This window comes from Netta rufina, assembly GCF_964035555.1.
Source record: "Netta rufina genome assembly, chromosome: 9".
NCBI lineage: Eukaryota > Metazoa > Chordata > Aves > Anseriformes > Anatidae > Netta > Netta rufina.
The window spans coordinates 12197447-12207818 of record NC_140132.1 but is presented as its reverse complement, the minus strand read 5'-3'; the positions used below and the strand labels follow the sequence as shown (position 1 = coordinate 12207818).

The 10372-nt window shown below is 63.7% G+C and overlaps 1 protein-coding gene across 1 annotated transcript; it reads left to right on the top strand.

Moving 5' to 3' along the window:
- Positions 1-6475: 6475 nt before the first annotated feature.
- Positions 6476-9843, top strand: MAB21L4 (mab-21 like 4; the record flags this gene model as incomplete). Its single annotated transcript, XM_084291671.1, has 5 exons — positions 6476-6935; positions 7647-7869; positions 8648-8801; positions 9277-9633; positions 9751-9843. 5 exons carry the CDS (start codon positions 6476-6478, stop codon positions 9841-9843), a joined length of 1287 nt encoding a protein of 428 aa, XP_084147797.1.
- Between the last annotated feature and the right edge of the window lie 529 nt (positions 9844-10372).

Genomic DNA, 10372 nt, shown 5'->3' with positions numbered 1-10372 from the left:
CTTGGCCCTCACAACAACCCGAGAGCAAACATCCAGCCAGCCCCATGAAGCCCAGCTGCAGGCAGGCGCCGAGCCCGCGGTGCTCAGCCCGGCCCCAGCCACTTTGCACCGAGCCGCAGCGAGATGAACCTCGGAGAAAGGCAAGGCAGCCCTGTCCCTTTAAAAATCTCCTGGAAGAAAATGTTAAAAGGAAAAGAGAAAAAAAAAAAAAAAAAAAGCGAAATCCAAAATAAATAAACGGCCACATCCGGATTTCCCCCCTGAGACACTAATAAAGGGTTTATGAGTTTGATATGAATTACCCTCCCTGGCCATTTACAGCTGATCTTCTGGAAGGCATTAGGCTGCTCTCCCCTTCCCCGGCCCGGGGGACGCCGTGCGGGAGGCGAGGCGGGGGCGCCGTGCACGCAGCCCCCCGGTGCTGGCCCCGCTGCAGGGAGACCCCCGGGCCCCCTCGCTCCCCACTGGAAGTCACCCCCCACCCCCCAAAAAAAGCCCCCATCTGCTGGCCCTGCTCCCACCCAGACCTGGCCCCTGTCCCTTCTCCGGGGCTGTGCCAAGCCCCCATGCTGGGTCCCGCATTGGGGACAGGGCTGTCCCCGGGTCGGAAAGCATCCCGTGCCAAGGTGGTGCAGTGGCCACGTTGTCCCCTTCGCCCAGGCCATGCATCCGCCCCCAGCTGCCCACCAGAGCGCCCCTGCAGCAGCTGTCCCATGGGGACCACGTTTTCCCCACAGGGCCGGGCAGCACGGAGCTCCCCACCGGCATGTGGGGGGGGGTTGGGACACGGCAATGTGCTATCTGAATTCAGCCTCCTCGGGACAGTAAATTGAAAGCAGTAACCAAGTCAGGAAAACAGCTGTTGGCCACGGCCCGGAGCGATTTCCTCTGGGTCAGAAGCTGGACCTGGTGTGAAGCCGGGCTCAGCACTGGGGAGGAGCGCGGGGGAAAGGAGCCGTGTCCCGCACCATCTGGATGTACTCTCGGCACCGCCTCCTGTTCCCTTTCCGTGAGCAAATGCCCCTTTCCTCTGTCCACAGCAGCCATGGAGCTGCGTTCAGGACCCCCTTCTGCTCACCAGCCCCCAAAACGAGGCTGGCATCCTCGGAGCCCAGCCCAGGACCAGGTTTGGTGGGCAGCAGAAAGGTGCCGGGGTTTTTTGGGGTGGGGATGGGAACGCATCCCGCGCACAGTGGGGCAGCCCGGGACGTCCCCTCCACCTGGCATTGAGCAGAGCCACGTTCCCGTGAGCAGAGCAGAGTGGGGCCACCCGAACACCACCCCAGCCCCGTTTCTTTCTGCTCACTGCCACCCTTCGGGCTTGGACACGGCCCATGGCAGGCAGCTGATGAACCTGCCTCCATAGCTCAGCCAAAACCCAGCCCCGGGTGCCCCAGCCAGGCGGCTCGGGGGCCCTGCTGCCACCCCAGCAGCGGGGCACCCCATGCCCTCGTCCCCACGGGCCGTGTCCCCTGGCAAGCTGGAGCCGGGGCCCGGCAGGGAGGCGAGGGGCGGGAGCAGGCGCCTGGGGAGCAGGAGCACGAGATGTGTGTTGCAGTAACCTCTGTATTCCTGGCCAGCCTCCAGGCGCTTCCCACCACACGCATTTATGTGTGCATGATTAGCGTTCTTGCATTCTTTGAATGCGGGCCAGGCAATGAGTTCAAAACTTCATTAAAACCTAATCCGCTCCTCGGCTCCCCCGGCCGCGCGCACACGCGCACGCCTCCCCGGCTACTTGCTCGCCTTTCCTGCCCGGAGACAGCAGCGCGCCCCCGGAGCCAGCTCCCCTCGCAGGGACCCGCTGGCGTCACGTGCGTGCGGGACCAGCGGGGACACCCTCTGGACTTGGCCTCGCTGGCTGTAACGGAGGGGGAGAGCAAAATCCGAACCACGTGCTGAACTGAACACGAGGCGTTTCGTGCTGACCCGCCGGCCCTTCCGCCCCAACGCACCGGTGCTCAGCGGCCTCTGGGTGTTGAACGGCTCCCTGGGTCCTTCTGCACAACTCCAAGTGCACGGAGCCTGGCTGGGGGCGTGGGGAGGGCTTTGTTTCCTCTCCTGGTGGTTTTGTAGGGCCGCCTTTCGTTGCTCTGCTGGGGGCTGTGAGCTCTGCTCCAGTGGCTCACCTGCTGGCTCTGGGTAAGAAGGGGGCATCTCCAAACAGACAGAGGGCAGGGGCTGCCGGCACGGCTCAGCACAGCCCCGGCTCACAGACCTCGCACATCCTTGGGCTCCTGATGCCTCCTGGTGCAGGACACGGGGCCGAAACTGGGCTGAGACTCAGACTGGTGCCAGGGGCAGCCCTGAGGAGAGGGCAACCTGTCCAGGCAGGAGGCAAGGCAGCGAGAGGCTTCAGCTGGCTCAAGTGAAAGCCTCTCTCTGCTGCGGCCCCCAAACCAGCAACCGGCGTGCTAATTAGGACATCAACCACCCTGCAAACCCACACAGCGCTGCTTTTCCTTGCGGTAAGAGACGCAACTGACCCCGGCCACTTGCCCAGTGCCGGCGAGTCCTGCGGCCCCAAGGGCCAGCAGCGGCCGCGAGCACCTCCAGCATCGCAGCGTGGTGTCGGAAAGCAGCAACGGATTTCCCAATCTGGCCGAAAGCTCCTCGGATGTGCTGGTGCTTTGATTATTTGACAGGCCATGTTTTTTGAATTATTCTTGTATAAATATTTATGCGTTTTTACAAGAACCACGTTTGGAGCAACGGGACACGACAGAGGAAGGGCCAAAGGGGAGTGGGCAGGACGAGGAATTGCTCCATCCCTGCCCCGGGGGGCAGCACGGGGGGGATGTGGTGCGGGCTGGGTGCTGACAGCACCAAACCACGGCCCTGTGCCGCTCACCAGGGGGGCAGAGGAGGGAGGGAGCAGCCAAAAATGGAACGGGGGGCTCGGGGCGAGACCCTGCCCCTGCCCCTCGGATCCAGCCGAGGGAGCTCAGGGGCCAAGGAGCCCGTCGGGGATGCGTGCAATAGAGCTGTGCACTCCCGTGGCCGCACCGCCACAGCCCCCCGCATGTCCCACCAGCACCGCCTCTGATGGGGTGCTGGGAACCCCCCCGAGCCCCCAAAAGCACCGGGGGAAAGAGAGAGGGGAGCTGAGGACAGGGTGAGGGGGCTCCAGGAGGCTCCACAGCCCCCACAGAGCAGCAGGGCCAGAGCGTGGCCACGGGGATGTCCAGGGGGGTGCAGAAAAACCCTGACACTGCCCAAAGCCTCCCCGGCCTGCTCCCCGGGACTGCTGCTGTGTTTTTGGGAAGGACGAGGGTGAGCGCCCCCCTCCCCTCCCCTCCCCCTCCCCCAGATGGGATCTGCAAGCGAGCCTCGCGTTTTCCGCCGAGCTCAGCAGAAATTCACCCAGAAGGTCAGTGACCAGAGAAAGGGACGATCCATCATTAAATAAATTGTTTTCATTTCCCAGGATAAAGGGGAGGAAGGAGGGGGGGTGGTGGTGGACTGGGATTGAATAAAAAAGAGCAAAACGTAGGGAAACTGCCCCCCCCCCGCCGCTAGCAGCCTTTCCCGCTAAGGCAGCTCTCGCAGGGCTTTTTACGGCCAATCTCTTAATGTGATTATAATAATTATTTCTCTACTAGCAGCTTTTTTATTTTATTTATTTTATTTATTTATTTATTTATAAAAAAAAAAAAGCCTCTTTTGAAATTTCGCTGGGGGAGCCAAGGCTCCAGCTGAGCCCTGGCCTGGAGGAAGGAGCCGGGGCCGGGGGGAGCGTGTGAACGTGTGCGTGCGGGCGAGCACGTGCGGGAGGGAGCGCGCCTGGGTTCGTGCCCCCACCGCCCGCTGTGTGCGCCCCCAGTCCCAGGGCAGCAGCAAGAGCTGGTCCCCACTCCAACCCCACTGGTCCCTGTTCCATCCCCGCTGGTCCCCTCTCCGTCCCCATCCAGCCCCGGTGCCCGCGGGACCCCAGCCCAGCTGCAGGGTCTGGGAGCCCCATCGGCCGCCCCCAGCCCCTGCTCTCCCACTTGTCTGTGTGGTCCCCCCCCAGCCCCGGGGCTGGGCTTTGAAATCTGTTGAAAGGAGGCCGTTTTTGCCAAAATAAACAGCCTGTCATGTTAAATTACTCTCTCTTCCTCTCGCAGTCCCCTGCCTCCCTCTCCCCCCCACCCCATCCTGTCCTTTCTGCTCGAGGCCGCTCTGCTCTGAGGCTGACTCCTGGCTCCCTGGGGCATGCGGGAGGCTGCTGGGAAGGGGCAGTCCTCATCGCCTCCGCTCGGCCCCATCCCCACGTTAGGGGGTGCGTGTGGCGGATGCGTGGCCCCCCTAAGCCCCCCAGCCCACGCTGGAGCAGGGAGCAAGGCGGAGCAGCCGGGTTCGGTCTGCTGGGGGCAGATCTGCCTCCCACGTCCTGGCCTCCAGCAGCACCTCTGCCTCTCCGTCAGGCCCCACTCTCTTTTTGGGGGGTGGCGATGGCTGGGGGGCTCCCCCAGGAAGCCCGGAGGAGGAGCAGAGCAGGAGCTGAGCCCAGCTCGGAGCAGTGGCTGGATTCGAGGGTCCCATCCCGCTGAGGTGCCTCTGCCGTGATGCGTGCCATCCGAGCCACCCCCGTGCCACCAGTGTTTTTTTTTTTATTATTTTTATTATTTCTTCTTTCTTGCTCGCCCTCGCTCTTTTTTTTTTTCTTCTTTTTTTTTTTTTTTTTTTTTTTCCTTTTTGGTTGTTTTCTCTCTCCCTCGTTTCTAACAGAGTGAAAATTCGCAGAACCATAAAACGCAGGGATGGAAAACGACCTATTACCTCATCCAGCCCAGCCCCTCTGCCAGCGCCGGGCCGTTCCCCGCGAGCGTCCCGGGTGACTTGTCTAGACCAGGCACGAACCACTCCAGCGGTGGCGATTCCAGCACCTCCTCGGGAAGATTGTTCCATGGCCTAACTGACAGTGCTGTTAGGAAATTTTTCCTGACGCCTCACCTCGAATGTTTCTGTGCCGAGTCTGAGCCTATTGCTCGCTTACCCGTCCTCGCTCTGCCCTGCACACCCCTCACTTCGCCGTGTGCGGCCGTGCCTCTCACCTGCAGGCAGGATTTGCGTCCTGCGAGTCTGCTGCAGGGCCAGGCTCATTTCTGAAGCATTTTGTTGTTTTCTCTGCACTGCATCAAGCATCCGTGGCCTTCCTGAGGCATGACCCATGTGAGGGGACGGGACGAGCTGGTGGGTGACCTGAGGCCGGTTTGGAGCTGCGAGCAGGGATGCAACTGGAGATCTTGGGGTGATGCTGGCGCACCCAGCCTCTGGCTGCTCTGCCTTTCCTCCTGCCCAAACCAAAGAGAAAAGCCACGATGCTCCCAGCCAGGGTCCGAGAGCTCCCTGCTTGCCAGAGGTGGGGAGGGTCGCCGCAGGAATTTGGGGGAGGAGGTTTTTCATGCAGTTGCATTTGGTTCCTGCACAAGCTTTGATGTCAATGATTTGCAGACTTGTTCTGGCTGCAGTTCCTCACTCTCCAGGGCCTGTTCGCTTTGCGTCAGGGGGTGTGTGTGTTTTCTTCCTGTGTGTGTACCCCTTTGAACCGCTCTTATGAGCCCTGACCCCCCCCCCATACCCCCTTGATTCCCTGCTGCTCCCAGGCATGCAGTGCAGATTGGAAAACAAGCCAAACCACCCCGCGTTTGCGAGAGCTCCCGAGGGGTTTCCAGGCGGATTAAGCAGATGCTGCAGCGCGAGCACGCCCGCTCCTCCTCTGCGTCTCCATCGTGGCCCCTGCTGGCAGCCCCAGCCCCAGCCATCCTCCGGGGGGGCATGGCATGGGCTGGATTCACTGAGGGCTACTAGCCTTCACCCTGCCGGTCCCCTCCACTGCAAATTTCTGCCCAAAAAGCCTCTCCCAGAGGCTCCTGAGCTGCTTTGCGAAGGCGGAGAAGGATTTGGGCTCACCTTGTCCTGCTCCTGGTGGCTCAGAGCTTCACCCATCAGCTGCTTGCTAGCCTCCAGCAGGGCTCAGGCTGTCGCGGAGCAGCAGGGATGCCCACGTATCGGGTGGCACCACTGAACCTCTGTTTCCTCCAGCCTCTTCCAGAGGAAGGACAGGGGAAAGGACCCCGGTGTGGAGGCAGGCAGGGGCATGCAGGGAATCCGCCTCCCACACCCTCTGCAGGGTGCATGACAGCAGGGCAAAGCGCTGAGGAAGGGCAGGCAGGGGTTGTGTGGTTTTAGGTCCGTGTGGGTGCGCACAGACAGGTGTCCTGGGGACAGAGGGGCCCCACGCCTCGCCCCATCCTGGCCCCATCTCCCCTTCACCCCTCTGCCAGGGCTGCTGGCAGCGTGCAGAGGAGAGCGGGGCTGCGTGGGGCGATGCCGTGGGGCGATGCCGTGGGGCGATGCCGTGGCTCGGTCTCTCCCGCCCCAGCTGTCAGCAGCCGGGGTTTCCCTCCGCCCAGCACCCGCTGCCTCCCCGCCCTCCATCCCACGGCGCCGCGCTCCCACTCGCAGCCGGCGGAGCTGCGCGGCCCCAGCCATGGCAGCCGGCGGGTCCCGCTGGCACAGCTGCCTGGGGGTGATCGTGTCCCGCCAGGGGCAGCGGGTGCAGCAATTCCAGCAGGCGGAGGACATCCTGCTGACCCTCCTGGAGCACGTCCACGGCGCGGAGCCCCGCTTCCTCGTGGACTACTGCAGGAACCTGGAAGCCTTCGAGTTCACGCTCCGCGCCTCTGAGGATGCCGTCAGGGTGGAGGTGCCCCTGCGCCTCGATGGTGATGCGCTGTGGGTACGGCCGTGCCAGCCTGGGAAACTGGGCACTTGCCACCTCGAAGTGCCCTCTGCGGTGACCGGTGTGGAGGACTGGACCAGCGCGGGTGATATGGAGCGGGGAAGTGGCACCGTGCGGCACCTGGCACCGGGCAAAGTCCTCCAGCACCTGAAAGAGCTCCTTGTTTCGGCCATCGTGCACTGTCAGCGCCGCTTCCTTCTCCAGCCAGGTGTGTATGGCACCGGGGCACGGCCCCGGCTGGGAGCTGGCTCCCCGCTGAGGAAGGGGATGCTGACCGTTCCCTGACATGCCAACCTTTCGCTGGGTGCTGGCATGTGCATGCTTCTTCTGTTAGTCCTTGCAATTTCCATGGGGAATTGGCGTGCTTGGCTTGCCCCAGCTGCTTTACTCCTGGCTCTGCTGGCTTCTGACAGCGCCCAGTGCAGGCAGCCCCTGGAGGAGGCTGTAAGAGGGGCAGAGAGGGTCTGAAAGTGTCCTACCCCAGCCACAGCACGCCCACCATTCCCTCCTTCCTCCTCAGCCAAGTCCACGCTTCCTATTGCTCTGCAGCCCGAGACCTTTCCTGATCAATATTTCATAGGTCACGTTCTCTTTCCTGGCACGGCTCTGCTGCCAAACCGTGCAGCCCTGTTCTGCCGCTCGGGGCTTGCGTGGGTGCCTGCTGTGCCCGCTCCGCTGGCCCGGCCCCGAGCCCCCCGGCAGCGATGTATCTCCTTCCCGAAAAAGACCCCAGCGGGGTTTGGAGATGGCATTCGCCGGGGAACCACAGCCAAACCGCAGCATTGGAGAGGGATGACTCGAGTGGGGTGGGACGAGCCCGCAGGTATTGCGGTGCACACCCAGTTCAGCCTGCGGGACCGGCTGCGGTAACCTCCTCACCTCTCTCCTCCCGTGATATGGCCAAACCCTCCGCATCTAGGTGACCTCAGCGCCGAAAACCTGAAGGAAGATGCCATAGAGCTGTCCCTGCTGGTCCGTGGTGGCTGGAAGACCATCCGCTTCGATATCGTCCCCGTGGTGAGGAGGCAGCAGAAGCCGCTCAGGCTGCAGGGGCGGCAGCGCGACAGGGGCTTCCCCGAGGGCAGCCTCCAGAAGGCCACGGCGGAGGCTCACTTCATCCCCGCCTCTCCCTGCTGCTGGAGGTGAGTGGCTTCAGCACACGTGCACCAAAGCAGCGGCCCTACCTGTGCCCGTCCACCCTGGTTGGCAGCACCGAAAGGGTGGGAGAGCAGAGGCTGAGCGCTGCCAGCCAAGCGCGGGATGATTTTCCTGCCTGGGGGGCACAGGAAAGCAGCCCCCATGCCCTTGGTACATGGGGTGTGCCGTGCATCCCGCTGCTGCAGCTCACCTGCCTGGGCCGTGCCGTGCCAGCAGGGTGTTCAGGTGCCAAAGGAGGCCCCTGAGCTGCTGGCAGGAGCTAAACCAGCTCACGGGGTGGTGGCTCTCAGCTTCCTGCTCGGGCTTTGCGTGCACGTTGGCCTCTTGAGAGCAGCGGGGTGAAGCTGCGAGGGGCTGGGGTGACACCTGCATTCCTGCCCGCACAGCCACCCAGCCCCAAGGAGGGGCCGAGCAGGCGGCTTGCTCCGTGAGCGGGGCGGGTTTGGGGCTGTGGCCAAACCCCAGGCTTCTGGCGGGGCTGCAGGGAGCTGCTCCCAGCTCTGGTGTGGGGAAGCTGCCCCCTGGGAGGGACCTGCACAAACCTCTGTGTGCCGTGGGGACCCGGCCATCCCAGCTGTTGAGGTGCAGCCAGGCTTGCGGCTCTAAATGTGGCCTCTGCTCTGGGGAACCTCGGCTCCAGGGTGCCAGCACGTGGCAGTGCCTGTGAGCAGAGCCCTGGGCGCTGCAGATATCCTTCCCCAGCTCCCCGGCTGGGCCCCGCGGGGTCTCCAGCCTCCCTCAGCAGAGCCGCTTTCTCTCCAGATCCTCGGCTCACCTCCCTGTCCTGAAGCTGCTGTGGGCAGTGGACACCCTGCAGGGGCCCCGGCTGGACAGCCTGCGCCTGCTGGAGCAGCTCAGCAGCCAGGACTGGAGGGAGGAGGATGGCAGCACCGGCCTCTCCTTCGACCACCTGAAGGTAGGGCAGGTCCTGGCGCAGGCTGTGCGGTGCCGCGTGCCCCGGCGGGCTCCCAGGCCCTGCTGCGGCTCAGTCACTGCTGGGGATGGCATTGCTGTGCCGGGAGGTGGAGGGCTGGGGTTGGCGTTTGCTCTGACAAAAGCCTCTCTCCCCACCCAACCTGTTTGTGGCACTCTGGGCACCCGGTGTCACAATCTTGGTGCGCTCTGCCCTGTGCTGGCTCGCCGGGGCGGAGGTGGCGAAGGCAGCAAAGTCATCGCTGACGAGGGAACGGCCCCAGCTGAAAGCAAATCCAGTGGGCTTTAGTTCATACCGTGCTCTTTGACATTTTAAAAAACCAAACCAACAAACGAAAAAAAAAAAGCAGCACAGTCTGCGTTTCTCCCGCACAAAGCACCTCCTGCTGGGGATCTGAAGGCACAGCCCTGGTGAGGAGGCTGTGCTCCCCCAGGCACCCCCTCTCGCCACCCCGCAGATGGTGCTGCTGTGGAGCACGGAGCTGTTTCCCTCGCCGGAGGACTGGCAGGACCTGGAGGGCTCGGTCTACAGGCTGCTGGTGGTCCTCCTGCGCTGCCTGGCCACCCGGCGCCTACCCCACTTCCTACGCCCGGAGGAGAACCTCTTCCACGGGGAGCCCCTGGACCTCGCCTCGCTCCAACAGAAGGTGGAGGCCTTCGCCCAGGACCCCTCGCGCTTCCTTCGCTTCCACTTTGGGCACCCCGCGAGCACCAAGGGCTTGCAGGCAGACCCTGAGCTCAGAGCCCTCCTGCGGCTCCCTGCGGAGAACAGGGCGTACTGGGACACAGCCTATTTTGACATCCTGCTCAGCCAGGTAAGCAGGGGGGGGGGGGCGCAATGGGCATCCCTGCCCCTCCACTTAGGGTGCCCGTGGGGCTTGAGCCGAGCAGAGAGCCCCTTCCCCTCCCTCACCACCCACGGGTCTGCTCAGCTGCAGGTCTACGGGATCCAGGACGAAGCGCGCCGCTCGGCTATGTCCCAGCTCCTCGCCAAGGTGCAGAGAGAAATCCCCACGAGGAGCTGAGCGGGACCCGCTGCCGCCCTGTCCAGGCGCCCCCTGCTCACCCCCACTGTCCGCAGGGAGAGGGGAAAGGGGGCTGCGGGGGGCTCTGGGCCTTGTCACCTGGGGAAATGGGGACGCGGGCGCTGAAACTCATCGAGACCAGGCAGGAGGCAGGGGAGCAGCGTGGCGCCGGGGCACTTTATTCAAGAAAGGCGGTGCCAGGGAAGGAGCACGGCGGCTGCGGCAGCTGGGGGCTGGTGGTGGTGATGGAAGGGCCGGGAGGGGAAGGGCCTGCGCTCGGGTCCTGCCTCCACCCCACGGGGCTGCTGAGTGTCGTGGCTGGGGGAGGTGGAGAGGGTGGGGATGTGGGGCCAGGGCACCGGGGCGAGGAGTGACCCCACGTGAGGGATGGGGAGGAAGGCTTTAGCCACCCCTGTGCTGCGTCCTGCCAACACGCTGTGCTCCCACCTGGCACACGAGGATCCAACGCCTGGTGCCATCCGCAGCGCCTCCTGCCAGGTCCCCCGGTGGGCAGAGGAACCCCCCGGCT